The sequence below is a fragment of the Microtus oregoni genome, unplaced genomic scaffold (genome assembly GCF_018167655.1).
Source record: "Microtus oregoni isolate MIOR12 unplaced genomic scaffold, Mior012 000113F_ref0000058, whole genome shotgun sequence".
In the NCBI taxonomy this organism is placed as follows: Eukaryota; Metazoa; Chordata; class Mammalia; order Rodentia; family Cricetidae; genus Microtus; species Microtus oregoni.
In genome coordinates this window covers 1,326,820-1,354,156 of record NW_024544742.1, presented here as the reverse complement: position 1 = coordinate 1,354,156, position 27,337 = coordinate 1,326,820, and the positions used below count along the sequence as shown (strand labels likewise).

Here is a 27,337-nt window from a genome sequence, read left to right as displayed (position 1 = left end):
GCTTTGAAAGTGGAGTAAAGCTCACAGGTTTTAAGACCATTTCAAACACTCTTTTCGATTCAAAGTGCTCAAAATATCCCAAGGTTCTCTGGATAATATTCCATGTTGTATTATAGCTAGTGTTACAGCAGGTCACCGCATAGGCTCAGTGTCTGTTGTTTTCTTCCAACCAATGCTTTAGAGGTATGTCTGACTTACAGTCAGTCATTCAAATGTGATTGGGCAAGACTGTATTGTGCAACATAAATTATAATGAGGAAAGCATTCTGCAGGATTACGCTGATGAAAATGGAAGAGCTAATTTAAGTTCTGGGTATAAACCTTTAGAAGCCTGGAGTTAACCACAACCTATGGTTCCTGGAGGTTCCCAGAGGAAACATTTGCAGGGGATCCTGTGCACAGAGTCTTCATTTTTGTTTTAAGCTTGTTTATTATAACCAGACAGGGGTACTTCAAACCTCCTTAGCTTAAAATCTGCCAGTTGAGTGAATGGGCAAATGTCATGCACCACTCACTCCCCTCAGCACATCCCGGTCCCCTCGTTACACCTTTTGTATCAGTCCAGTCACTTTATATGCATGGAGTCTTGAAGTGTTAGTACATTCAACTACTTGGCCTGTATAGCTTGTTCCCGTGCCCATTCCATTTCTGATGCTTAACCAGACCCTGAAAATACAGCTTTGGTCTGTAATGCTTTTGTACAAAACCTTTCATTTTATAAAACAATTTGATGTTTAAAGACAGATATTATTCAAAAGAGAAGCAGAATGTGACTTCACATGAATGAACAGACGTAAAAGCTTTATTTTGTCAAAAGGTGTTATAAAGCTCTCATGGCGTAGTTCGTAGGCGTGGAGTAAGATGATGAAAAGAAGGAAGTCTCAGCTTTCCACAGTGGGGAGGAGAACTGAAAAAGAGACTCGAAAGACAGCTTTACATTATCACACTTTACTTATGTATGATATACAGGGACCCTGCAAAACAGTTAGATGCATTTGGTCTACAAAGGAGTGCTTAGCATGCTCAAAGAGGCACAAGCTGGGTTTTTGTTTGTTTGTTTGTTTGTTTCTTTCTTTCTTTCGTTTCATTTTACCACAGGTGTAAGTTGTATGTGTTTCTCATAGATGTACCCATGGAAGAGCGATAGGTAAAACATAGTTTCCGCAGTGATGAAACTCTTGTCTGTTTAACAGTCTTAAAGATAGGCGCAAGCTGTTCTAAGCATTCTCCTTCATTACACAGGACACATCTTTACACACCTCGTTTGCGGACCCAAATAGAAAGGAGCAGGGCCTTTATTATGAGAGGAGGGAAATCCTTATCTCAGGCTGTAAATTATAGCAAGAGGGAGTATTGACATGCATCCCAGCAGAAGCCAGTGTCATGAGATTGCCACAGGGTCTTACCGAGATGCTGTAGCTATGCTGTTTTGTTCACTGGTGATGTCAGTTGGTAGAAAGGAGCTGTGGCTACTGTTGCTGCTGCTGTTGCTGCTGCTGCTGCTGCTACAGCTGCACTTCCTCCTGCTGCTGCTGCACAGGTGCGGTGCTGAAAGGGGATGTCCCCAGGCTGTAAATAGCTTAGCTGGCTCTTGGAGGACAGCTGTGCAGCCCTAGTCCAGTCCTCTCTGTATATGAATGTGCACTGGTACTTGTTCCCTGGCATCAAGTTGTATAGTTTTCTTGAAGAGGCATCTCCAGGCAACAAAGTGCCCAATCTCTGAGGCACTTTAGCTCTCCGGTGAGGCCGATACTTATAGTTCGGGTATTTCTTTCTGTGTAGGGTCTTCAGTCTCTGTGCCTCTTGGAAAAATGGCGTTTTTTCGGCTTCTGTAAGGCGTTTCCACTGGTATCCCAGTTGCTTGCTGATCTCTGTGTTTTGCATGCTGGGGTTCTCCAGGGCCAACTTGCGCCTCTGACCACGAGACCACAGCATAAATGCATTCATGGGGCGCTTGACATGGCCTTCTATGCCCTCTTTATGACTGCCATCCGTGCCAAAGGATATCTTTTCTCCAGAGCCGATGATATCCTGAGGCTGTAAGCGAGGACTGCAGTAATCATGATTCAATATGCTGAACATTGTGGATGAGTTATATTGTAACCAAAGAGAGAGAGAGACAGAGAGAGAGAGAGAGAGAGAGAGAGAGAGAGAGAGAGAGAGAGAGAGAGATAGAACACTAGGTGTAGGAGCAGTAGGGTGGGGAGAAAAAAGCCAAAAGTTAAAGTGTAAGAGCTGAAAGTTACTACCAATATGTGTTTGTCACAAAGATTTTGTTATTTAAAGTCTGTAACAAAATATCCATGTCTCCACCCTCAGCAGCTCCCTTAGACTAGCCCCACCTATTGTGCCATGTCAGCACCTGTAGAACCACCCATTATCGAGCAAACCACTCCAATACGGGGATTGTTAGATGCTGTACTTCTACACTCCCTAACAATGCATCTTTTCTCACTCATTTTTTCCCCATCCAGACTGAGGGGACAACAAGGGGCATATTAGTGAACGTTTTTGTCCTGCAATGCAATTGATTTTCATGATGGACTAACATGAGAAACTAAAAAATTAAAGAAAACCACTGGGGACAGTGGAAAGGATAAGCACAAATCAATCATTTGTATTTTGGTCCTATAAGAAAGTTTAACACTGAAAACATAAATAAATAGTATAACCTGGTTCCATAGTCCAATATAAATATGGGTGCTATGCTAGGGGCAAAACCCAGTAGCAGAACATGTGCTGAATTTTGAAGCCAGGAAAAGCTGTGTTATGTTTTCTCTAAGGTTTACCTGGGAACTTGTAAGGCCTGATGGCTTTGCAGTGTGGACACAGGTAATATTAGTTTCTTTGATCACCGTTCATGAGTAAGAGTTTCATCCTTCTCTTAATAATGTAATGTAACACAGCACCTTCAAAGCTCAGCAATGTCTGTCTTCAGAGCTCCAGTGTTGCCTGCTTAAAGCAATTACAGCTGGACTTGTTAAATATTAATATTTCTTCAAATAAGGAGGAGACAGACAAGAGCATTGGACCTTCACCTATGCATCCCTTCACTCCTCCCAGCTGGTTGTAGGTGATTAGGCCCTAATTCTATGAGATCGCAAGGTCTTCTGAGTGTAATAGAGACTAAATACTAAAAATGAGGAGGAGGTCCACCTACACAGCTTTGTGAAGCCATTATTTAAAAGGTATTATAAAATGGCCAAGGCCCAGATATTGCCAAACATCTCTCCTCTCCTAAAAACAAAGTATGCTTTACTTACTACTTTTATGTCTCGTGGCATTTTTAAATCAAAAGGAACAATACAGACACATACACACACACACAGACATATATACACACACTATAATCAGGTCAATCTCATACACACACACACACACACACACACACACACACACACACACACACACACTGAAATGGCTAAATATTGGCCAGGCCGTGGTGACTCACGCCTTTAATCCCAGCACTGGAGAAGCAGAGGCAGGCGGATCTCAGTGAGTTCAAGGCCAGCGTGGTCTAAAAGAGCTAGTTCCAGGAAAGGAAGAAAGAAAAGAAAGAAAGAAAGAAAGAAAGAAAGAAAGAAAGAGAAAGAAAGAAAGAAAGAAAGAAAGAAAGAAAGAAAGAAAGAAAGAAAGAAAGAAAGAAAGAAAAGAGAAAATGTGGCTATAGGTGTTGGTTCTCTGAATACCATACCTGTGTTTTGGTTCTCATTAACCAGACAGCTACAACAAAATAGTAAATACTTAAATGTCAAATCCAGGTAATCTTATTTGCTACCACCAGCCATATATAGATTCTGAAAGATATAACGGTGTATCTTCATGTTAACAAAATATGACGTAATGATGTATGTCTATTCACTTATGTCTTTGTTAACTTTGTCAAATTTAACTACTCTGTGACTCCGAGTCACATAAAAAGTACGAAACTGTGATAGTTTATAAAAGCATACTTTTATAAAAGGGTTCTTAAAATGAGATTCCCAGTCTCTGGATGGCCTGTATCTATGACTTAAAGTTTATCTTGATACTAAAAGAGCTTCAATACAAGGTTAAAAATTTTTAAGACTCAAAGAGCACAAAGTTATAAAATTCTAATTTATGATGGTTACTTGCTGTAAGCTCTTGAAGATTATTAAGCCATATGTGTTAATGGCCAGTCTCCTTAAAAATTATCAAATTCTCTAACGTATGCAGAACTAGGTTTGTTGTCAAGCTAATGGAAATGTGATTCGTTGACAGAGACAAGCTTGAAAGGAGGGACCATTTCTGTCTCCCATTATGTAGACTTCTGTGTAGGTTGTCAAAGTAAATATCCTGAAACAAGTATCTCAAGACAAGATTAAAGTAACTTAAACTTTCTTTCATGTAAAATAATACTCAAAATCACGTATACTAAAAGCAAAGCCAAACCTAGCTATTGAAAATAAAAATGAATGTTTGAGTAAAATAGACTACCTTTATAAGATACTTGCATGACAGGATGTCCCTAAGACCCAAGTACTTCCACTGGATGGAGCACGATCCCACCAGAGTCAATTGCATGTAAGCCTCATCACAGGATACGGGGGCACTGGAAAAATAAGATCTACCAGAAGCCTGTTGCTGCTGTCTCTGTCTATATAAACATGACCAGTTCTGTCTGTGTAGGCTTGGCCAGCTCTTGCCCTGTGGAGGATCTTGCCCCCACAGAGTCTACAAGTCTACACCCATATCCTAAATGCCTCAAACAACAGAGACAAATACCAACTACTCTGATCTTACTGTCTCCCATACTGAAATGCCAGGATGCTGCGAACAGAAGAACCTGGTACCTAGCCCACCACCTGACAGGTGCGAGACCTGCGTGCCCTCTACTCTAGGTTTCAGTTCTTCCTGTTAACAAAAACTAATTCCAGGGTCGACTCCCTTACCACCCATGTTCCGTGATTAGGGGGTAATGATTCAGACTATCCAAGTGATCTCCTTGGAAATCCAATGAAAAATGACTCAGTAGGATTCTACTTCTCTTTTAAATTGCCAATTAGGTACTGAATTTAATGGACTTGTTTTTAAAAAGGCCTCCAGGTGTTTGTTCCTTATCTGTGGGTCTGATGCAACAAACAGCTGACTACAGTTATTTTATCCTGCTATAGGACTCTGCTACGTTGTCTAACCAGTTGTACTTTACCTTACTAAACAAAACCTATGTTGCCTTTACTCTTAATGATATCCCACAAGGTTGTACAGTTACTGCCACCCGGCTTGTGTTCTTTACCATCTGTTGAGTTTTATTGTGGCCCTTGGATAAACCATCCTCTGAGGCACTCTCACTGCTGTCCTTTCTACATTGTCCCTTTTGTCAGCTCAGAAAGAATTCTGCATTCTAAACTTCTAAGAACATTTCAGGTGATCTCTGAGGGGAGGTATCCAACTTATCCCACTTGTCGCCATGCTGCACATTGCTTTTGGGACCAAAGCAGAACCAAAGCAGCTGGCCAGTAGCCTCAAAAAAAAAAAATCTGTTCACTTCTCTGCTTCATCAGCTCTCAAAAACCCTAGAGAAATTTCAGATCAGCTTACCATCCTTCAGAACCAACTTGTTTCTTTGGCTGCTGCAACACCTACCCCAAGGCTAGACCTGATTGCTGCTAAAGAGAGGATCTGTGTCCTCCTCTTCCAAAGATGCTTCTTTTGCACCAACAAGTCCTAACTGGTTTGAGATGAGTCCCAAAGACACAGGGACCAGCAAAAATCTAATCCTCCTTCCAGTTCGGGATTTTAGTTTCGTCCCACTGGAGATCCTCTGCTGGTCACTCCTTTCCTCCTTATTATCCACAAACTCACATTTTAACCCTGCCTTTTAATTACTGAATTTCCCCTTGTACCCATACAGAGATTCCATGTAAGTTCTCCCAGTGGCTCTCATCCCACAACAGCCACCTGTGCAACAACAATAGGAACCTCACGCGTAAAACGTACCAATCAGGTTAAGGGAGACCTGGTCTTGGTACAGCAAAGCATAGTCACTCAGTAGATTCCCTGGCTGCAGTGTTCTGCCAGTCACAGAGGACTGGACTTAATAACTACCAAAAAGGAAGGCATCTGTGCCTTTCATGGGGAGAATGCTCTTTGTATGCAACCCAGTCTGGGTGAGTACCAGAAACACTAAATGGCTATTAAAAAGATTTAAAACTGTAAAGATTCCTCTGTTGACAGTTCTATGTTTAGGTCTGTACTCCATTTCTTATTGGATTATTTGTTCCTTTGATAACCAATTTCTTGAGTTCTTTGTATATTTTGGAGATCAGACCTCTGTCTGATGTGGGGTTAGTGAAGATTTTTTTTTTTCCCAATTCTGTAGGCTGTCATCATGTCCTGTGCTTTACTGAAGCTTTGTAGTTTCAGGAGGTCCCATTTATTGTTTCTCTCAGCGTCTGTGCTACTGGAGTTATATTTAAGGAGTGGTATCCTGTGCGTTCACTTTCTTTTCTAAGAGGTTCAGTGTGGCTGGATTTATGTCGAAGTCTTTGATCCATTTGGACTTGAGTTTTGTGCATGGTGATAGATATGGGTCTATTTTCATTCTTCTATGTGTTTACATCCAGTTATGCCAGCACCATTTGTTAAATATGCTTTCTTTTTCCATCTGATATATTTTGCTTCTTGGTCTAAAATCAGGTGTTGAAGGTGTATGGATTAATATCTGGGTCTTTGATTCCCTTCCATTGGTCCTCCTGTCTATTTTTATGCCATTACCAGGCTGTTTTAGTACTTTAGCTCTGTAGTAGAGTTTGAAGTCAGGGATTGTGATGCCTCCAGAAGTTCTTTTATTGTGCAGGATTGTTTTGCCTGAAGTTCCATAATTTTTTTGTAGTTTCTATTGCTGTTATGATTCAGTTGTTGTGGCATCTTCTTCAGTTAATTGATGTTCCAGATAACAGGTTCTATAACTAATCTACTTCTGTGGGTTGAATGCTGTCTGTAGCAAATATCACTATCAATAACTCAAATAATAAATTAGAAGATTACTATGAATAAGATACTTGTTAAGTAATAATACTATTAATGAATAAAAGTTTTAATGACACTATATATAATAATACATTAGTTTGATTGGAAAGGAAAATAACTTAAATAAGTATTACAGTGAGACTGGTGGTATCAAGTTGTTACTTGGGAAGTTGTAAAGAGTCACGCTCATAACCGCACAAATACGTAAGACAAAGGCAAAAAAAGGGACTGATTTTTTTTTGAGTTCATATTTACAGTAGACTTAAAACAACAGGAAAAATATATGGCCAAGTATCATAAACTAGGACTACCTTGAAACTTTGGGGTATGTAACAGTATGAAGAATGGGTGTAAAGAAAGAAAACAGAAGTTGGAAAAAGAAACCAATGGAAAAGTAAAGGAAGAAAAGAGAGTATAAGCAGGAAAAACAGTAAAACCATATATAATTGGAATAGGGGATGGAATACAATCTTGTACTATATAAGTAAGAAATGACTATTGTATCAACAGGGAGTTCTGGGTGAAGATATAAAATAAGGGACTTTCTGGCAAATAAATAGCTACAATTCTGGGCATTGTTTCACAAACTTTAAAAGCCGGAATTAGGATTTGGAGACTGAATCTACATAAATTCAGGGCTACTGTGATTGATACAGGGAGTTTCAAGTTACCTAGGCTTCTTGGTGAGACCATATTGGAAAAAAAAAACAAATAAACAAAATAGTCAACCATAACAGAAAGGGAGTAACTGAATGGGAAAGAAGAAAGAATATCCAACAGGAAATGTAAGAAAATGAGATTAAGCCAGACAGTGGTGGCACAGCCTTTAATCCCAGCACTAAGAAGGCAGAGGAAGGTGAATCTCTGTGAGTTTGGGCAAACCTGGTCTAGAGTGAGTTCCAGGACAAGCTCCAAAGCTACAGATAAGTCTAGCCTTGATAAACACACCCCCCGCAAAAAAACAAGAAGAAGAAGAAGAAGAAGAAGAAGAAGAAGAAGAAGAAGAAGAAGAAGAAGAAGAAGAAGAAGAAGAAGAAGAAGAAGAAGAAGAAGAAGAATTAGAAGAATTAGAAGAATTAGAAGAAGAAGAAGAAGAAGAAGAAGAAGAAGAAGAAGAAGAAGAAGAAGAAGAAGAAGAAGAAGAAGAAGAAGAAGAAGAAGAAGAAGAAAATGAGATTACTAACCTAATTGTTGATTTCTTGTAGTCTGATCTGTTGCTTTGGTTCCTTGCATCTAGTCAGATCTGTGTTCTGAATTACTTTTAAATGACCCTTTTTTGTTGTTGTTAGCTCCCAACTTTAGTGTATGGCTTTTTCTTGATTCTGTTCTATGAGCCATGGATAGCTTAGTTGAATTCCGCCCAGCAGTGGCTTCCACCCAGCTGATTCCACTGCTGATTTCCCACTGGCTTAGTACAGTGTCAAAATTTGTATAAACACTAAAATTCTCCACTAAATAAAATTAACCGATCAATGTAGTTACTTCTCCTTCTAAAGCACACAGGCTTTGATGTGGCAATTTTCTTAAGGGAAATTATTTCACAAAGCAGTTGTCTGTGCCTACCCAAGCTATTGCATGACACAACAATACATAATATTCTAGAAGTACTATTGTATGAAACTTCGCATTTAAATAAAAATTTTTAAAAACAAAAAAAAATTTTGTTTAGGTTTGGTGTTTAGGTCATTCAACTTTGCCTTTTCTAGTTGGTACATAAATATGGTGTTTCTGGCAGCAGTCACTGAGAGCAGCTCTGCTTCTTCCTTTTTTTGTTTTTTTTTTTTGTTTGTTTGTTTGTTTTGCTTTTCAAGACAGGGCTTCTCTGTATAATAGCCCTGGCAGTCCTGGAACTCCCTCTGTAGACCAGACTGGTCTTGAACTCATAGATCCATCTGCCTCTGCCTCCGAAGTGCACCAGAGCTGCCCTATTTTTTAAATTAATTATTTATTAACTTTTCATTTATAGTACCTCTGTCTTGGAAATTTCTTTGTCTAAATGCTTTTACTCTGTTTTTACTGGGAGGAATTGCTGGTATGGCAGTGGTGACTGTTTTTGTAGTAGTTGTAGAAGTTGGTTAGTTTTTGTTAACTTGACACAGGCTAGCATCATCTGGAAAAAGGGAAACTCAATTGAAAAATAATGCCTCTTACAGATTACTTGAAGTTAAGTTCCAGAACATCTTTTGGATTGATGATTGATGTGATAGGGTCAAGGCAACTGAGGAAGGAGAGGTGTGTTGCTGCAAGCAATATTAGAAGAGTAATTCATGTATCCCTTTGAAATCAAACATAGAGCTACAGAATTAGGTCACCCTTCTCAGGTTTAGAGGCAATTTAGGGGAGTATTTCCTCTCTATGCCATTAAGGAATGGTATGCTCCTTTCAAAGGCAGGAGTCTCTTAGGAATGATACCAATTTCAATTCCAAATACCTCACCAATTCAGTGTGGGTACTGAACACAACTCACAGAGAAGAAAAGACTATGGTGTGATTAAACTAAGGACCCTGACTACTATGGTGTATATGATGGTGAAGGATTATGGGAGATGAGACGTGTGCACCTAAGTGTGTGAGCACACACTTAAGGCAGGAACCTCCATCCCTACACCAACATGACATCAATACCTAAAGTCTTGATTCTTTATGTCAGTAGAGGCATCCAGTGCGACTGGACAGGTATGATTTCACTGTGAACAAGTTGTAATGCTATATGACACAAAGACATCAAACACACATATGCAAACACACACACACACACACACACACACATACACACAGAGATAGACACTGTGGGCAGACTCAAAGATACTGTGTTCACACATACAAACACACACAGAGGGGAAGAAGAAAGAGAGTCTGAGAGAATCACTCATTCATTCACACACTCACTCATTCACTCACTGGAGAACACCTATGGAAGCCATGGCCAAGGAAACTCTTCATTTGGCCTGTGCCACAGTCTCACTCCTTTGCCAGCACAGACCCACTGCACTTTCTTCCACTGTGACTACCGCAACATCATTACCTCTAGTCAATAAACACTGAAAAGATTACTGTAGTGCCCCCAAAAGCCTGGGATTCTCTGGATGACAGCCTTCCTGCATTTTAGGTGGGAATCTCTGGAATCTCATTGGCTTTTCAGGGGAGAAAGTGGCAGTCATCACTTGGTTACCAGGTTTTGTCTCCTCCTTGCCTTGTGTTGACACAGAAGCCCTCAGAGCAGAGTGTGCAAGATTAATGCTTAAGATTACAACAGCCACACCTGAAATTGCTTTGTTGACTCTAAACAAGTGCTGTTCCTTCAGAGCTGTGCACAGAGAAAACAGACAGAAGGTCACAAGAGTGTATCCTGGCTCACAGTGGAGCCAGGCAGTCAGGGCCTCCCATAATCTTATTTGAGTGGCCACAAGTTACATATAGATCTTTCTCCTGGAAAAAACCTTTTCTCGAGCTTTTTGACCTCTCCAAATGCTTTCTGTTTCCAACTTTCGTGCTTTCTGGCTATCACCTCAATAGAGAACTTCTTTCCCTTTCCAAATAAAAGCCTTTCAGAATCACACTTTTCTAACCACTTTGGAAATAAAAAGTTAACCATCACTAACAGTTAAGGAATCTTTTACCAAAAACACATTTGAATTATATTACTAAAGATGGATAACTAAAAATGACCTAATAAGAAAATGGGGGCTCTGATTTAGAGTACTTTTACCTTATCTTTGTAATAAGAAGGTGATTGATGTTTGAAACCCAGGTGCTAAGCCAGCTTTATAGGAGAACAGTGCACCTGGTGTGTGTGGGTGGGGGGGTGTTTGTGTGGGAGTGTATGAGTGTGTTTCATGGAGGTGAAGTCTTTACCTTGGAACGCAAATATCAAGGATCTCATAGTATCCAGGTGAGTAGAAAGTGCCCTGACACAAGACCAGCTTATTTCAGAGATAAGAGAAAAACCCTTAACTTAATTAGCTTAGCATCGCTTCACATTTTAAAATGCTGGCCTCATTTTTGTACAAAAGAAAAATGATACTTACTGATACAATTCAAGAGTTTGAATATATTCTTTTTGGAACTACAAAACAAGAAGATACTTGGTATTTACAGTGTAGTTTTATCCTATCTAGCTTGCATTTTCATTGAAATCTCATGCAGTTTGCTCCCAACTCCCTTCCATAACACAAATTGTTCCTGTACAAATCTCTTTGTTTCGCTATAACCTCAAGAGTTAGGCAGCGGAACAAAAGAGAGTTGCAGGTGCTTTTGAGCTGTCCCTGTTCTGTGGGCCCCTTTTACATTGTTGGTCTGAAAGTTTCTCCCAGATATTGGCACTGTAGTCAGTTGCCAGGTTTGTACTTCTTGGTATAACCCAGAAAAAGTTCAGAGCAGGAAGTATCAATGAAGAGATGCCCAAAAAAAGGAGCAAAATCTCTCCAACTCCAAAAATTTAGCTGCCAATTCCACTTTTCACTGCAAAGAGGACAGTGTGATAGGCTGTCTGGAGAAAAGGCCTGAAATTCTAGACAGAGAGCTGCCTCCAAAGTTCACGCCAGGATTAACTGGAAAGATTCCATGGCAACAGGTCCACAAGGGAGGAGGAGGAAGATAATTCCTAAGTAGGTCCAGGTGAGAAAGAGGAAATCTTTGGATAGCTAGAGGAATCATTGAGATCATTGCCCTTTATCTACATCTCTTTGTGAAAGGGTTTCTGATCAAGGAGTACCTTGGTGATGGGGGTCCCAGGAATGCCACAATGATCACACCATGCAACAGACCTCACACAACTGAGAAATGGCTAACTCTGAGTCGGGGTAGAGACAGTGGAAGACCAGAGAGCAAGCCTTATGGGGGTGTTGGGATATGGAGCATGCACCTAGGGAAAATTCAGGTAAGGCGGGGACAGAGGAAATGTGTCACATTGGCCCTCAGTGATGGGAAGGCATTGTTGCTGAGTCATTGAAGGCAGGGTAACGGGGTGGGTAACACCTGATTCTGGAATGTGGACAGTTCTCTAGTTAGCTAACACTTAGCATATATAATTCACACAAAGGAGAGAAGTCACAAAAAGTGATGGAGAATTCATGCAGAAACTTTCCAGAGAAAGATACACAGGTATCCCCTAGGAGAGATATATTTTCACTCATTTGAGTTAAAAATCTATTCAAAGACTTATGGAACCTTATTTGAGTTCATAGACATTGAAACAGTGCTGGAACACACCCATAAAACCCAATTACCAGGTGGTGGTGGCAGAGGCAGGTGGATCTCTGAGTTCCAGGCCAGCCTGCCCTACAAAAGACATTCCAGGACAGTAAAGGCTACACAGAGAAACCTGTCTCACAAGACCAAACCAAACGAACAGAACCCCATGAGTTAGAAGCATAGTAGTGCCACTGACTGTTTCATTGAATTCTAGAGAGCAATCTAATAATTTATGTACACAATCAGTGCCAATAATTTAGTGTTTACACTAGATGCTTTGAAAGTGGAGTAAAGCTCACAGGTTTTAAGACCATTTTAAACACTCTTTTCGATTCAAAGTGCTCAAAATATCCCAAGGTTCTCTGGATAATATTCCATGTTGTATTATAGCTAGTGTAACAGCAGGTCACCGCATAGGCTCAGTGTCTGTTGTTTTCTTCCAAGCAATGCTTTAGAGGTATGTCTGACTTACAGTCAGTCATTCAAATGTGATTGGGCAAGACTGTATTGTGCAACATAAATTATAATGAGGAAAGCATTCTGCAGGATTACGCTGATGAAAATGGAAGAGCTAATTTAAGTTCTGGGTATAAACCTTTAGAAGCCTGGAGTTAACCACAACCTATGGTTCCTGGAGGTTCCCAGAGGAAACATTTGCAGGGGATCCTGTGCACAGAGTCTTCATTTTTGTTTTAAGCTTGTTTATTATAACCAGACAGGGGTACTTCAAACCTCCTTAGCTTAAAATCTGCCAGTTGAGTGAATGGGCAAATGTCATGCACCACTCACTCCCCTCAGCACATCCCGGTCCCCTCGTTACACCTTTTGTATCAGTCCAGTCACTTTATATGCATGGAGTCTTGAAGTGTTAGTACATTCAACTACTTGGCCTGTATAGCTTGTTCCCGTGCCCATTCCATTTCTGATGCTTAACCGGACCCTGAAAATACAGCTTTGGTCTGTAATGCTTTTGTACAAAACCTTTCATTTTATAAAACAATTTGATGTTTAAAGACAGATAATATTCAAAAGAGAAGCAGAATGTGACTTCACATGAATGAACAGACGTAAAAGCTTTATTTTGTCAAAAGGTGTTATAAAGCTCTCACGGCGTAGTTCGTAGGCGTGGAGTAAGATGATGAAAAGAAGGAAGTCTCAGCTTTCCACAGTGGGGAGGAGAACTGAAAAAGAGACTCGAAAGACAGCTTTACATTATCACACTTTACTTATGTATGATATACAGGGACCCTGCAAAACAGTTAGATGCATTTGGTCTACAAAGGAGTGCTTAGCATGCTCAAAGAGGCACAAGCTGGGTTTTTGTTTGTTTGTTTGTTTCTTTCTTTCTTTCTTTCTTTCTTTCTTTCATTTCATTTTACCACAGGTGTAAGTTGTATGTGTTTCTCATAGATGTACCCATGGAAGAGCGATAGGTAAAACATAGTTTCCGCAGTGATGAAACTCTTGTCTGTTTAACAGTCTTAAAGATAGGCGCAAGCTGTTCTAAGCATTCTCCTTCATTACACACGACACATCTTTACACACCTCGTTTGCGGACCCAAATAGAAAGGAGCAGGGCCTTTATTATGAGAGGAGGGAAATCCTTATCTCAGGCTGTAAATTATAGCAAGAGGGAGTATTGACATGCATCCCAGCAGAAGCCAGTGTCATGAGATTGCCACAGGGTCTTACCGAGATGCTGTAGCTATGCTGTTTTGTTCACTGGTGATGTCAGTTGGTAGAAAGGAGCTGTGGCTACTGTTGCTGCTGCTGTTGCTGCTGCTGCTGCTGCTACAGCTGCACTTCCTCCTGCTGCTGCTGCACAGGTGCGGTGCTGAAAGGGGATGTCCCCAGGCTGTAAATAGCTTAGCTGGCTCTTGGAGGACAGCTGTGCAGCCCTAGTCCAGTCCTCTCTGTATATGAATGTGCACTGGTACTTGTTCCCTGGCATCAAGTTGTATAGTTTTCTTGAAGAGGCATCTGCAGGCAACAAAGTGCCCAATCTCTGAGGCACTTTAGCTCTCCGGTGAGGCCGATACTTATAGTTCGGGTATTTCTTTCTGTGTAGGGTCTTCAGTCTCTGTGCCTCTTGGAAAAATGGCGTTTTTTCGGCTTCTGTAAGGCGTTTCCACTGGTATCCCAGTTGCTTGCTGATCTCTGTGTTTTGCATGCTGGGGTTCTCCAGGGCCAACTTGCGCCTCTGACCACGAGACCACAGCATAAATGCATTCATGGGGCGCTTGACATGGCCTTCTATGCCCTCTTTATGACTGCCATCCGTGCCAAAGGATATCTTTTCTCCAGAGCCGATGATATCCTGAGGCTGTAAGCGAGGACTGCAGTAATCATGATTCAATATGCTGAACATTGTGGATGAGTTATATTGTAACCAAAGAGAGAGAGAGAGAGAGAGAGAGAGAGAGAGAGAGAGAGAGAGAGAGAGAACACTAGGTGTAGGAGCAGTAGGGGTGGGGAGAAAAAAGCCAAAAGTTAAAGTGTAAGAGCTGAAAGTTACTACCAATATGTGTTTGTCACAAAGATTTTGTTATTTAAAGTCTGTAACAAAATATCCATGTCTCCACCCTCAGCAGCTCCCTTAGACTAGCCCCACCTATTGTGCCATGTCAGCACCTGTAGAACCACCCATTATCGACAAACCACTCCAATACGGGGATTGTTAGATGCTGTACTTCTACACTCCCTAACAATGCATCTTTTCTCACTCATTTTTTCCCCATCCAGACTGAGGGGACAACAAGGGGCATATTAGTGAACGTTTTTGTCCTGCAATGCAATTGATTTTCATGATGGACTAACATGAGAAACTAAAAAATTAAAGAAAACCACTGGGGACAGTGGAAAGGATAAGCACAAATCAATCATTTGTATTTTGGTCCTATAAGAAAGTTTAACACTGAAAACATAAATAAATAGTATAACCTGGTTCCATAGTCCAATATAAATATGGGTGCTATGCTAGGGGCAAAACCCAGTAGCAGAACATGTGCTGAATTTTGAAGCCAGGAAAAGCTGTGCTATGTTTTCTCTAAGGTTTACCTGGGAACTTGTAAGGCCTGATGGCTTTGCAGTGTGGACACAGGTAATATTAGTTTCTTTGATCACCGTTCATGAGTAAGAGTTTCATGCTTCTCTTAATAATGTAATGTAACACAGCACCTTCAAGGCTCAGCAATGTCTGTCTTCAGAGCTCCAGTGTTGCCTGCTTAAAGCAATTACAGCTGGACTTGTTAAATATTAATATTTCTTCAAATAAGGAGGAGATAGACAAGAGCATTGGACCTTCACCTATGCATCCCTTCACTCCTCCCAGCTGGTTGTAGGTGATTAGGCCCTAATTCTATGAGATCGCAAGGTCTTCTGAGTGTAATAGAGACTAAATACTAAAAATGAGGAGGAGGTCCACCTACACAGCTTTGTGAAGCCATTATTTAAAAGGTATTATAAAACGGCCAAGGCCCAGATATTGCCAAACATCTCTCCTCTCCTAAAAACAAAGTATGCTTTACTTACTACATTTATGTCTCGTGGCATTTTTAAATCAAAAGGAACAATACAGACACATACACACACACACACACACAGACATATATACACACACTATAATCAGGTCAATCTCATACACACACACACACACACACACACACACACACACACACACACACACACTGAAATGGCTAAATATTGGCCAGGCTGTGGTGACTCACGGCTTTAATCCCAGCACTGGAGAAGCAGAGGCAGGCGGATCTCAGTGAGTTCAAGGCCAGCGTGGTCTAAAAGAGCTAGTTCCAGGAAAGGAAGAAAGAAAAGAAAGAAAGAAAGAAAGAAAGAGAGAGAGAGAGAGAGAGAGAGAGAGAGAGAGAAAGAAAGAAAGAAAGAAAGAAAGAAAGAAAGAAAGAAAGAAAGAAAGAAAGAAAAGAGAAAATGTGGCTATAGGTGTTGGTTCTCTGAATACCATACCTGTGTTTTGGTTCTCATTAACCAGACAGCTACAACAAAATAGTAAATACTTAAATGTCAAATCCAGGTAATCTTATTTGCTACCACCAGCCATATATAGATTCTGAAAGATATAACGGTGTATCTTCATGTTAACAAAATATGACGTAATGATGTATGTCTATTCACTTATGTCTTTGTTAACCTTGTCAAATTTAACTACTCTGTGACTCCGAGTCACATAAAAAGTACGAAACTGTGATAGTTTATAAAAGCATACTTTTATAAAAGGGTTCTTAAAATGAGATTCCCAGTCTCTGGATGGCCTGTATCTATGACTTAAAGTTTATCTTGATACTAAAAGAGCTTCAATACAAGGTTAAAAATTTTTAAGACTCAAAGAGCACAAAGTTATAAAATTCTAATTTATGATGGTTACTTGCTGTAAGCTCTTGAAGATTATTAAGCCATATGTGTTAATGGCCAGTCTCCTTAAAAATTATCAAATTCTCTAACGTATGCAGAACTAGGTTTGTTGTCAAGCTAATGGAAATGTGATTCGTTGACAGAGACAAGCTTGAAAGGAGGGACCATTTCTGTCTCCCATTATGTAGACTTCTGTGTAGGTTGTCAAAGTAAATATCCTGAAACAAGTATCTCAAGACAAGATTAAAGTAACTTAAACTTTCTTTCATGTAAAATAATACTCAAAATCACGTATACTAAAAGCAAAGCCAAACCTAGCTATTGAAAATAAAAATGAATGTTTGAGTAAAATAGACTACCTTTATAAGATACTTGCATGACAGGATGTCCCTAAGACCCAAGTACTTCCACTGGATGGAGCACGATCCCACCAGAGTCAATTGCATGTAAGCCTCATCACAGGATACGGGGGCACTGGAAAAATAAGATCTACCAGAAGCCTGTTGCTGCTGTCTCTGTCTATATAAACATGACCAGTTCTGTCTGTGTAGGCTTGGCCAGCTCTTGCCCTGTGGAGGATCTTGCCCCCACAGAGTCTACAAGTCTACACCCATATCCTAAATGCCTCAAACAACAGAGACAAATACCAACTACTCTGATCTTACTGTCTCCCATACTGAAATGCCAGGATGCTGCGAACAGAAGAACCTGGTACCTAGCCCACCACCTGACAGGTGCGAGACCTGCGTGCCCTCTACTCTAGGTTTCAGTTCTTCCTGTTAACAAAAACTAATTCCAGGGTCGACTCCCTTACCACCCATGTTCCGTGATTAGGGGGTAATGATTCAGACTATCCAAGTGATCTCCTTGGAAATCCAATGAAAAATGACTCAGTAGGATTCTACTTCTCTTTTAAATTGCCAATTAGGTACTGAATTTAATGGACTTGTTTTTAAAAAGGCCTCCAGGTGTTTGTTCCTTATCTGTGGGTCTGATGCAACAAACAGCTGACTACAGTTATTTTATCCTGCTATAGGACTCTGCTACGTTGTCTAACCAGTTGTACTTTACCTTACTAAACAAAACCTATGTTGCCTTTACTCTTAATGATATCCCACAAGGTTGTACAGTTACTGCCACCCGGCTTGTGTTCTTTACCATCTGTTGAGTTTTATTGTGGCCCTTGGATAAACCATCCTCTGAGGCACTCTCACTGCTGTCCTTTCTACATTGTCCCTTTTGTCAGCTCAGAAAGAATTCTGCATTCTAAACTTCTAAGAACATTTCAGGTGATCTCTGAGGGGAGGTATCCAACTTATCCCACTTGTCGCCATGCTGCACATTGCTTTTGGGACCAAAGCAGAACCAAAGCAGCTGGCCAGTAGCCTCAAAAAAAAATCTGTTCACTTCTCTGCTTCATCAGCTCTCAAAAACCCTAGAGAAATTTCAGATCAGCTTACCATCCTTCAGAACCAACTTGTTTCTTTGGCTGCTGCAACACCTACCCCAAGGCTAGACCTGATTGCTGCTAAAGAGAGGATCTGTGTCCTCCTCTTCCAAAGATGCTTCTTTTGCACCAACAAGTCCTAACTGGTTTGAGATGAGTCCCAAAGACACAGGGACCAGCAAAAATCTAATCCTCCTTCCAGTTCGGGATTTTAGTTTCGTCCCACTGGAGATCCTCTGCTGGTCACTCCTTTCCTCCTTATTATCCACAAACTCACATTTTAACCCTGCCTTTTAATTACTGAATTTCCCCTTGTACCCATACAGAGATTCCATGTAAGTTCTCCCAGTGGCTCTCATCCCACAACAGCCACCTGTGCAACAACAATAGGAACCTCACGCGTAAAACGTACCAATCAGGTTAAGGGAGACCTGGTCTTGGTACAGCAAAGCATAGTCACTCAGTAGATTCCCTGGCTGCAGTGTTCTGCCAGTCACAGAGGACTGGACTTAATAACTACCAAAAAGGAAGGCATCTGTGCCTTTCATGGGGAGAATGCTCTTTGTATGCAACCCAATCTGGGTGAGTACCAGAAACAAAAGATTTAAAACTGTAAAGATTCCTCTGTTGACAGTTCTATGTTTAGGTCTGTACTCCATTTCTTATTGGATTATTTGTTCCTTTGATAACCAATTTCTTGAGTTCTTTGTATATTTTGGAGATCAGACCTCTGTCTGATGTGGGGTTAGTGAAGATTTTTTTTTCCCAATTCTGTAGGCTGTCATCATGTCCTGTGCTTTACTGAAGCTTTGTAGTTTCAGGAGGTCCCATTTATTGTTTCTCTCAGCGTCTGTGCTACTGGAGTTATATTTAAGGAGTGGTATCCTGTGCGTTCACTCTCTTTTCTAAGAGGTTCAGTGTGGCTGGATTTATGTCGAAGTCTTTGATCCATTTGGACTTGAGTTTTGTGCATGGTGATAGATATGGGTCTATTTTCATTCTTCTATGTGTTTACATCCAGTTATGCCAGCACCATTTGTTAAATATGCTTTCTTTTTTCCATCTGATATATTTTGCTTCTTGGTCTAAAATCAGGTGTTGAAGGTGTATGGATTAATATCTGGGTCTTTGATTCCCTTCCATTGGTCCTCCTGTCTATTTTTATGCCATTACCAGGCTGTTTTTAGTACTTTAGCTCTGTAGTAGAGTTTGAAGTCAGGGATTGTGATGCCTCCAGAAGTTCTTTTATTGTGCAGGATTGTTTTGCCTGAAGTTCCATAATTTTTTTGTAGTTTCTATTGCTGTTATGATTCAGTTGTTGTGGCATCTTCTTCAGTTAATTGATGTTCCAGATAACAGGTTCTATAACTAATCTACTTCTGTGGGTTGAATGCTGTCTGTAGCAAATATCACTATCAATAACTCAAATAATAAATTAGAAGATTACTATGAATAAGATACTTGTTAAGTAATAATACTATTAATGAATAAAAGTTTTAATGACACTATATATAATAATACATTAGTTTGATTGGAAAGGAAAATAACTTAAATAAGTATTACAGTGAGACTGGTGGTATCAAGTTGTTACTTGGGAAGTTGTAAAGAGTCACGCTCATAACCGCACAAATACGTAAGACAAAGGCAAAAAAAGGGACTGATTTTTTTTTTGAGTTCATATTTACAGTAGACTTAAAACAACAGGAAAAATATATGGCCAAGTATCATAAACTAGGACTACCTTGAAACTTTGGGGTATGTAACAGTATGAAGAATGGGTGTAAAGAAAGAAAACAGAAGTTGGAAAAAGAAACCAATGGAAAAGTAAAGGAAGAAAAGAGAGTATAAGCAGGAAAAACAGTAAAACCATATATAATTGGAATAGGGGATGGAATACAATCTTGTACTATATAAGTAAGAAATGACTATTGTATCAACAGGGAGTTCTGGGTGAAGATATAAAATAAGGGACTTTCTGGCAAATAAATAGCTACAATTCTGGGCATTGTTTCACAAACTTTAAAAGCCGGAATTAGGATTTGGAGACTGAATCTACATAAATTCAGGGATACTATGGTTGATACAGGGAGTTTCAAGTTACCTAGGCTTCTTGGTGAGACCATATTGGAAAAAAAAAACAAATAAACAAAATAGTCAACCATAACAGAAAGGGAGTAACTGAATGGGAAAGAAGAAAGAATATCCAACAGGAAATGTAAGAAAATGAGATTAAGCCAGACAGTGGTGGCACAGCCTTTAATCCCAGCACTAAGAAGGCAGAGGAAGATGAATCTCTGTGAGTTTGGGCAAACCTGGTCTAAAGTGAGTTCCAGGACAAGCTCCAAAGCTACAGATAAGTCCAGTCTTGATAAACACACCCCCCGCAAAAAAAGAAGAAGAAGAAGAAGAAGAAGAAGAAGAAGAAGAAGAAGAAGGAAGAAGAAGAAGAAGAATAAGGAAGAAGAAGAAGAAGAAGAAGAAGAAGAAGAAGAAGAAGAAGAAGAAGAAGAAGAAGAAGAAGAAGAAGAAGAAGAAGAAGGACGAGGTGGAGTAGGAGGAGAAGGACAAGGAGAAGGAGCAGAAGAAGAAGAGGAGGAGGAGAAGGACAAGGAGGAGAAGAAGAAGAGGAGGAGAAGGAGAAGGAGGAGAAGGAGAAGGAGGAGGAGAAGGAGAAGGAGGAGAAGAAGAAGAGGAGGAGAAGGAGGAGGAGAAGGAGAAGGAGAAGGAGAAGGAGGAGGAGGAGAAGGAGAAGGAGGAGAAGGAGGAGGAGGAGGAGGAGAAGAAGAAGAAGAAGAAGAAGAAGAAGAAGAATTAGAAGAAGAAGAAGAAGAAGAAGAAGAAGAAGAAGAAGACGAAGACGAAGAAGACGAAGACGAAGACGAAGACGAAGAAGAAGAAGAAGAAGAAGAAGAAGAAGAAGAAGAAGAAGAAGAAGAAGAAGAAGAAGAAGAAGAAGAAAATGAGATTACTAACCTAATTGTTGATTTCTTGTAGTCTGATCTGTTGCTTTGGTTCCTTGCATCTAGTCAGATCTGTGTTCTGAATTACTTTTAAATGACCCTTTTTTGTTGTTGTTAGCTCCCAACTTTAGTGTATGGCTTTTTCTTGATTCTGTTCTATGAGCCATGGATAGCTTAGTTGAATTCCGCCCAGCAGTGGCTTCCACCCAGCTGATTCCACTGCTGATTTCCCACTGGCTTAGTACAGTGTCAAAATTTGTATAAACACTAAAATTCTCCACTAAATAAAATTAACCGATCAATGTAGTTACTTCTCCTTCTAAAGCACACAGGCTTTGATGTGGCAATTTTCTTAAGGGAAATTATTTCACAAAGCAGTTGTCTGTGCCTACCCAAGCTATTGCATGACACAACAATACATAATATTCTAGAAGTACTATTGTATGAAACTTCGCATTTAAATAAAAATTTTTAAAAACAAAAAAAAATTTTGTTTAGGTTTGGTGTTTAGGTCATTCAACTTTGCCTTTTCTAGTTGGTACATAAATATGGTGTTTCTGGCAGCAGTCACTGAGAGCAGCTCTGCTTCTTCCTTTTTTTGTTTTTTTTTTTGTTTGTTTGTTTGTTTTGCTTTTCAAGACAGGGCTTCTCTGTATAATAGCCCTGGCAGTCCTGGAACTCCCTCTGTAGACCAGACTGGTCTTGAACTCATAGATCCATCTGCCTCTGCCTCCGAAGTGCACCAGAGCTGCCCTATTTTTTAAATTAATTATTTATTAACTTTTCATTTATAGTACCTCTGTCTTGGAAATTTCTTTGTCTAAATGCTTTTACTCTGTTTTTACTGGGAGGAATTGCTGGTATGGCAGTGGTGACTGTTTTTGTAGTAGTTGTAGAAGTTGGTTAGTTTTTGTTAACTTGACACAGGCTAGCATCATCTGGAAAAAGGGAAACTCAATTGAAAAATAATGCCTCTTACAGATTACTTGAAGTTAAGTTCCAGAACATCTTTTGGATTGATGATTGATGTGATAGGGTCAAGGCAACTGAGGAAGGAGAGGTGTGTTGCTGCAAGCAATATTAGAAGAGTAATTCATGTATCCCTTTGAAATCAAACATAGAGCTACAGAATTAGGTCACCCTTCTCAGGTTTAGAGGCAATTTAGGGGAGTATTTCCTCTCTATGCCATTAAGGAATGGTATGTTCCTTTCAAAGGCAGGAGTCTCTTAGGAATGATACCAATTTCAATTCCAAATACCTCACCAATTCAGTGTGGGTACTGAACACAACTCACAGAGAAGAAAAGACTATGGTGTGATTAAACTAAGGACCCTGACTACTATGGTGTATATGATGGGAGATGAGACGTGTGCACCTAAGTGTGTGAGCACACACTTAAGGCAGGAACCTCCATCCCTACACCAACATGACATCAATACCTAAAGTCTTGATTCTTTATGTCAGTAGAGGCATCCAGTGCGACTGGACAGGTATGATTTCACTGTGAACAAGTTGTAATGCTATATGACACAAAGACATCAAACACACATATGCAAACACACACACACACACACACACACACATACACACAGAGATAGACACTGTGGGCAGACTCAAAGATACTGTGTTCACACATACAAACACACACAGAGGGGAAGAAGAAAGAGAGTCTGAGAGAATCACTCATTCATTCACACACTCACTCATTCACTCACTGGAGAACACCTATGGAAGCCATGGCCAAGGAAACTCTTCATTTGGCCTGTGCCACAGTCTCACTCCTTTGCCAGCACAGACCCACTGCACTTTCTTCCACTGTGACTACCGCAACATCATTACCTCTAGTCAATAAACACTGAAAAGATTACTGTAGTGCCCCCAAAAGCCTGGGATTCTCTGGATGACAGCCTTCCTGCATTTTAGGTGGGAATCTCTGGAATCTCATTGGCTTTTCAGGGGAGAAAGTGGCAGTCATCACTTGGTTACCAGGTTTTGTCTCCTCCTTGCCTTGTGTTGACACAGAAGCCCTCAGAGCAGAGTGTGCAAGATTAATGCTTAAGATTACAACAGCCACACCTGAAATTGCTTTGTTGACTCTAAACAAGTGCTGTTCCTTCAGAGCTGTGCACAGAGAAAACAGACAGAAGGTCACAAGAGTGTATCCTGGCTCACAGTGGAGCCAGGCAGTCAGGGCCTCCCATAATCTTATTTGAGTGGCCACAAGTTACATATAGATCTTTCTCCTGGAAAAAACCTTTTCTCGAGCTTTTTGACCTCTCCAAATGCTTTCTGTTTCCAACTTTCGTGCTTTCTGGCTATCACCTCAATAGAGAACTTCTTTCCCTTTCCAAATAAAAGCCTTTCAGAATCACACTTTTCTAACCACTTTGGAAATAAAAAGTTAACCATCACTAACAGTTAAGGAATCTTTTACCAAAAACACATTTGAATTATATTACTAAAGATGGATAACTAAAAATGACCTAATAAGAAAATGGGGGCTCTGATTTAGAGTACTTTTACCTTATCTTTGTAATAAGAAGGTGATTGATGTTTGAAACCCAGGTGCTAAGCCAGCTTTATAGGAGAACAGTGCACCTGGTGTGTGTGGGTGGGGGGGTGTTTGTGTGGGAGTGTATGAGTGTGTTTCATGGAGGTGAAGTCTTTACCTTGGAACGCAAATATCAAGGATCTCATAGTATCCAGGTGAGTAGAAAGTGCCCTGACACAAGACCAGCTTATTTCAGAGATAAGAGAAAAACCCTTAACTTAATTAGCTTAGCATCGCTTCACATTTTAAAATGCTGGCCTCATTTTTGTACAAAAGAAAAATGATACTTACTGATACAATTCAAGAGTTTGAATATATTCTTTTTGGAACTACAAAACAAGAAGATACTTGGTATTTACAGTGTAGTTTTATCCTATCTAGCTTGCATTTTCATTGAAATCTCATGCAGTTTGCTCCCAACTCCCTTCCATAACACAAATTGTTCCTGTACAAATCTCTTTGTTTCGCTATAACCTCAAGAGTTAGGCAGCAGAACAAAAGAGAGTTGCAGGTGCTTTTGAGCTGTCCCTGTTCTGTGGGCCCCTTTTACATTGTTGGTCTGAAAGTTTCTCCCAGATATTGGCACTGTAGTCAGTTGCCAGGTTTGTACTTCTTGGTATAACCCAGAAAAAGTTCAGAGCAGGAAGTATCAATGAAGAGATGCCCAAAAAAAGGAGCAAAATCTCTCCAACTCCAAAAATTTAGCTGCCAATTCCACTTTTCACTGCAAAGAGGACAGTGTGATAGGCTGTCTGGAGAAAAGGCCTGAAATTCTAGACAGAGAGCTGCCTCCAAAGTTCACGCCAGGATTAACTGGAAAGATTCCATGGCAACAGGTCCACAAGGGAGGAGGAGGAAGATAATTCCTAAGTAGGTCCAGGTGAGAAAGAGGAAATCTTTGGATAGCTAGAGGAATCATTGAGATCATTGCCCTTTATCTACATCTCTTTGTGAAAGGGTTTCTGATCAAGGAGTACCTTGGTGATGGGGGTCCCAGGAATGCCACAATGATCACACCATGCAACAGACCTCACACAACTGAGAAATGGCTAACTCTGAGTCGGGGTAGAGACAGTGGAAGACCAGAGAGCAAGCCTTATGGGGGTGTTGGGATATGGAGCATGCACCTAGGGAAAATTCAGGTAAGGCGGGGACAGAGGAAATGTGTCACATTGGCCCTCAGTGATGGGAAGGCATTGTTGCTGAGTCATTGAAGGCAGGGTAACGGGGTGGGTAACACCTGATTCTGGAATGTGGACAGTTCTCTAGTTAGCTAACACTTAGCATATATAATTCACACAAAGGAGAGAAGTCACAAAAAGTGATGGAGAATTCATGCAGAAACTTTCCAGAGAAAGATACACAGGTATCCCCTAGGAGAGATATATTTTCACTCATTTGAGTTAAAAATCTATTCAAAGACTTATGGAACCTTATTTGAGTTCATAGACATTGAAACAGTGCTGGAACACACCCATAAAACCCAATTACCAGGTGGTGGTGGCAGAGGCAGGTGGATCTCTGAGTTCCAGGCCAGCCTGCCCTACAAAAGACATTCCAGGACAGTAAAGGCTACACAGAGAAACCTGTCTCACAAGACCAAACCAAACGAACAGAACCCCATGAGTTAGAAGCATAGTAGTGCCACTGACTGTTTCATTGAATTCTAGAGAGCAATCTAATAATTTATGTACACAATCAGTGCCAATAATTTAGTGTTTACACTAGATGCTTTGAAAGTGGAGTAAAGCTCACAGGTTTTAAGACCATTTTAAACACTCTTTTCGATTCAAAGTGCTCAAAATATCCCAAGGTTCTCTGGATAATATTCCATGTTGTATTATAGCTAGTGTAACAGCAGGTCACCGCATAGGCTCAGTGTCTGTTGTTTTCTTCCAAGCAATGCTTTAGAGGTATGTCTGACTTACAGTCAGTCATTCAAATGTGATTGGGCAAGACTGTATTGTGCAACATAAATTATAATGAGGAAAGCATTCTGCAGGATTACGCTGATGAAAATGGAAGAGCTAATTTAAGTTCTGGGTATAAACCTTTAGAAGCCTGGAGTTAACCACAACCTATGGTTCCTGGAGGTTCCCAGAGGAAACATTTGCAGGGGATCCTGTGCACAGAGTCTTCATTTTTGTTTTAAGCTTGTTTATTATAACCAGACAGGGGTACTTCAAACCTCCTTAGCTTAAAATCTGCCAGTTGAGTGAATGGGCAAATGTCATGCACCACTCACTCCCCTCAGCACATCCCGGTCCCCTCGTTACACCTTTTGTATCAGTCCAGTCACTTTATATGCATGGAGTCTTGAAGTGTTAGTACATTCAACTACTTGGCCTGTATAGCTTGTTCCCGTGCCCATTCCATTTCTGATGCTTAACCGGACCCTGAAAATACAGCTTTGGTCTGTAATGCTTTTGTACAAAACCTTTCATTTTATAAAACAATTTGATGTTTAAAGACAGATAATATTCAAAAGAGAAGCAGAATGTGACTTCACATGAATGAACAGACGTAAAAGCTTTATTTTGTCAAAAGGTGTTATAAAGCTCTCACGGCGTAGTTCGTAGGCGTGGAGTAAGATGATGAAAAGAAGGAAGTCTCAGCTTTCCACAGTGGGGAGGAGAGCTGAAAAAGAGACTCGAAAGACAGCTTTACATTATCACACTTTACTTATGTATGATATACAGGGACCCTGCAAAACAGTTAGATGCATTTGGTCTACAAAGGAGTGCTTAGCATGCTCAAAGAGGCACAAGCTGGGTTTTTGTTTGTTTGTTTGTTTCTTTCTTTCTTTCGTTTCATTTTACCACAGGTGTAAGTTGTATGTGTTTCTCATAGATGTACCCATGGAAGAGCGATAGGTAAAACATAGTTTCCGCAGTGATGAAACTCTTGTCTGTTTAACAGCCTTAAAGATAGGCGCAAGCTGTTCTAAGCATTCTCCTTCATTACACACGACACATCTTTACACACCTCGTTTGCGGACCCAAATAGAAAGGAGCAGGGCCTTTATTATGAGAGGAGGGAAATCCTTATCTCAGGCTGTAAATTATAGCAAGAGGGAGTATTGACATGCATCCCAGCAGAAGCCAGTGTCATGAGATTGCCACAGGGTCTTACCGAGATGCTGTAGCTATGCTGTTTTGTTCACTGGTGATGTCAGTTGGTAGTAAGTAGCTGTGGCTACTGTTGCTGCTGCTGTTGCTGCTGCTGCTGCTGCTACAGCTGCACTTCCTCCTGCTGCTGCTGCACAGGTGCGGTGCTGAAAGGGGATGTCCCCAGGCTGTAAATAGCTTAGCTGGCTCTTGGAGGACAGCTGTGCAGCCCTAGTCCAGTCCTCTCTGTATATGAATGTGCACTGGTACTTGTTCCCTGGCATCAAGTTGTATAGTTTTCTTGAAGAGGCATCTGCAGGCAACAAAGTGCCCAATCTCTGAGGCACTTTAGCTCTCCGGTGAGGCCGATACTTATAGTTCGGGTATTTCTTTCTGTGTAGGGTCTTCAGTCTCTGTGCCTCTTGGAAAAATGGCGTTTTTTTCGGCTTCTGTAAGGCGTTTCCACTGGTATCCCAGTTGCTTGCTGATCTCTGTGTTTTGCATGCTGGGGTTCTCCAGGGCCAACTTGCGCCTCTGACCACGAGACCACAGCATAAATGCATTCATGGGGCGCTTGACATGGCCTTCTATGCCCTCTTTATGACTGCCATCCGTGCCAAAGGATATCTTTTCTCCAGAGCCGATGATATCCTGAGGCTGTAAGCGAGGACTTCAGTAATCATGATTCAATATGCTGAACAT

At 40.6% G+C, this 27,337-nt stretch overlaps 2 protein-coding genes and 1 pseudogene across 2 annotated transcripts; all 3 read right to left on the bottom strand.

Moving 5' to 3' along the window:
* Nucleotides 1–1,419: 1,419 nt before the first annotated feature.
* LOC121443871 (sex-determining region Y protein-like) lies at nucleotides 1,420–2,082 on the bottom strand. The gene has a single exon (XM_041645619.1). The coding sequence runs from the start codon at nucleotides 2,080–2,082 to the stop codon at nucleotides 1,420–1,422; it is 663 nt and encodes a 220-aa protein (XP_041501553.1).
* An 11,809-nt stretch (nucleotides 2,083–13,891) lies between these two features.
* Nucleotides 13,892–14,554, bottom strand: LOC121443868 (sex-determining region Y protein-like). Its single transcript, XM_041645618.1, has one exon. It carries the CDS (start codon nucleotides 14,552–14,554, stop codon nucleotides 13,892–13,894), a length of 663 nt encoding a protein of 220 aa, XP_041501552.1.
* Nucleotides 14,555–26,656: 12,102 nt separating this feature from the next.
* LOC121443870 lies at nucleotides 26,657–27,337 on the bottom strand (annotated as a pseudogene).

Coding starts and splice junctions, on each gene's coding strand:
- LOC121443871 (XM_041645619.1), bottom strand. CDS start 2,082: ATGTTCAGCATATTGAATCATGATTACTGCAGTCCTCGCTTACAGCCT.
- LOC121443868 (XM_041645618.1), bottom strand. CDS start 14,554: ATGTTCAGCATATTGAATCATGATTACTGCAGTCCTCGCTTACAGCCT.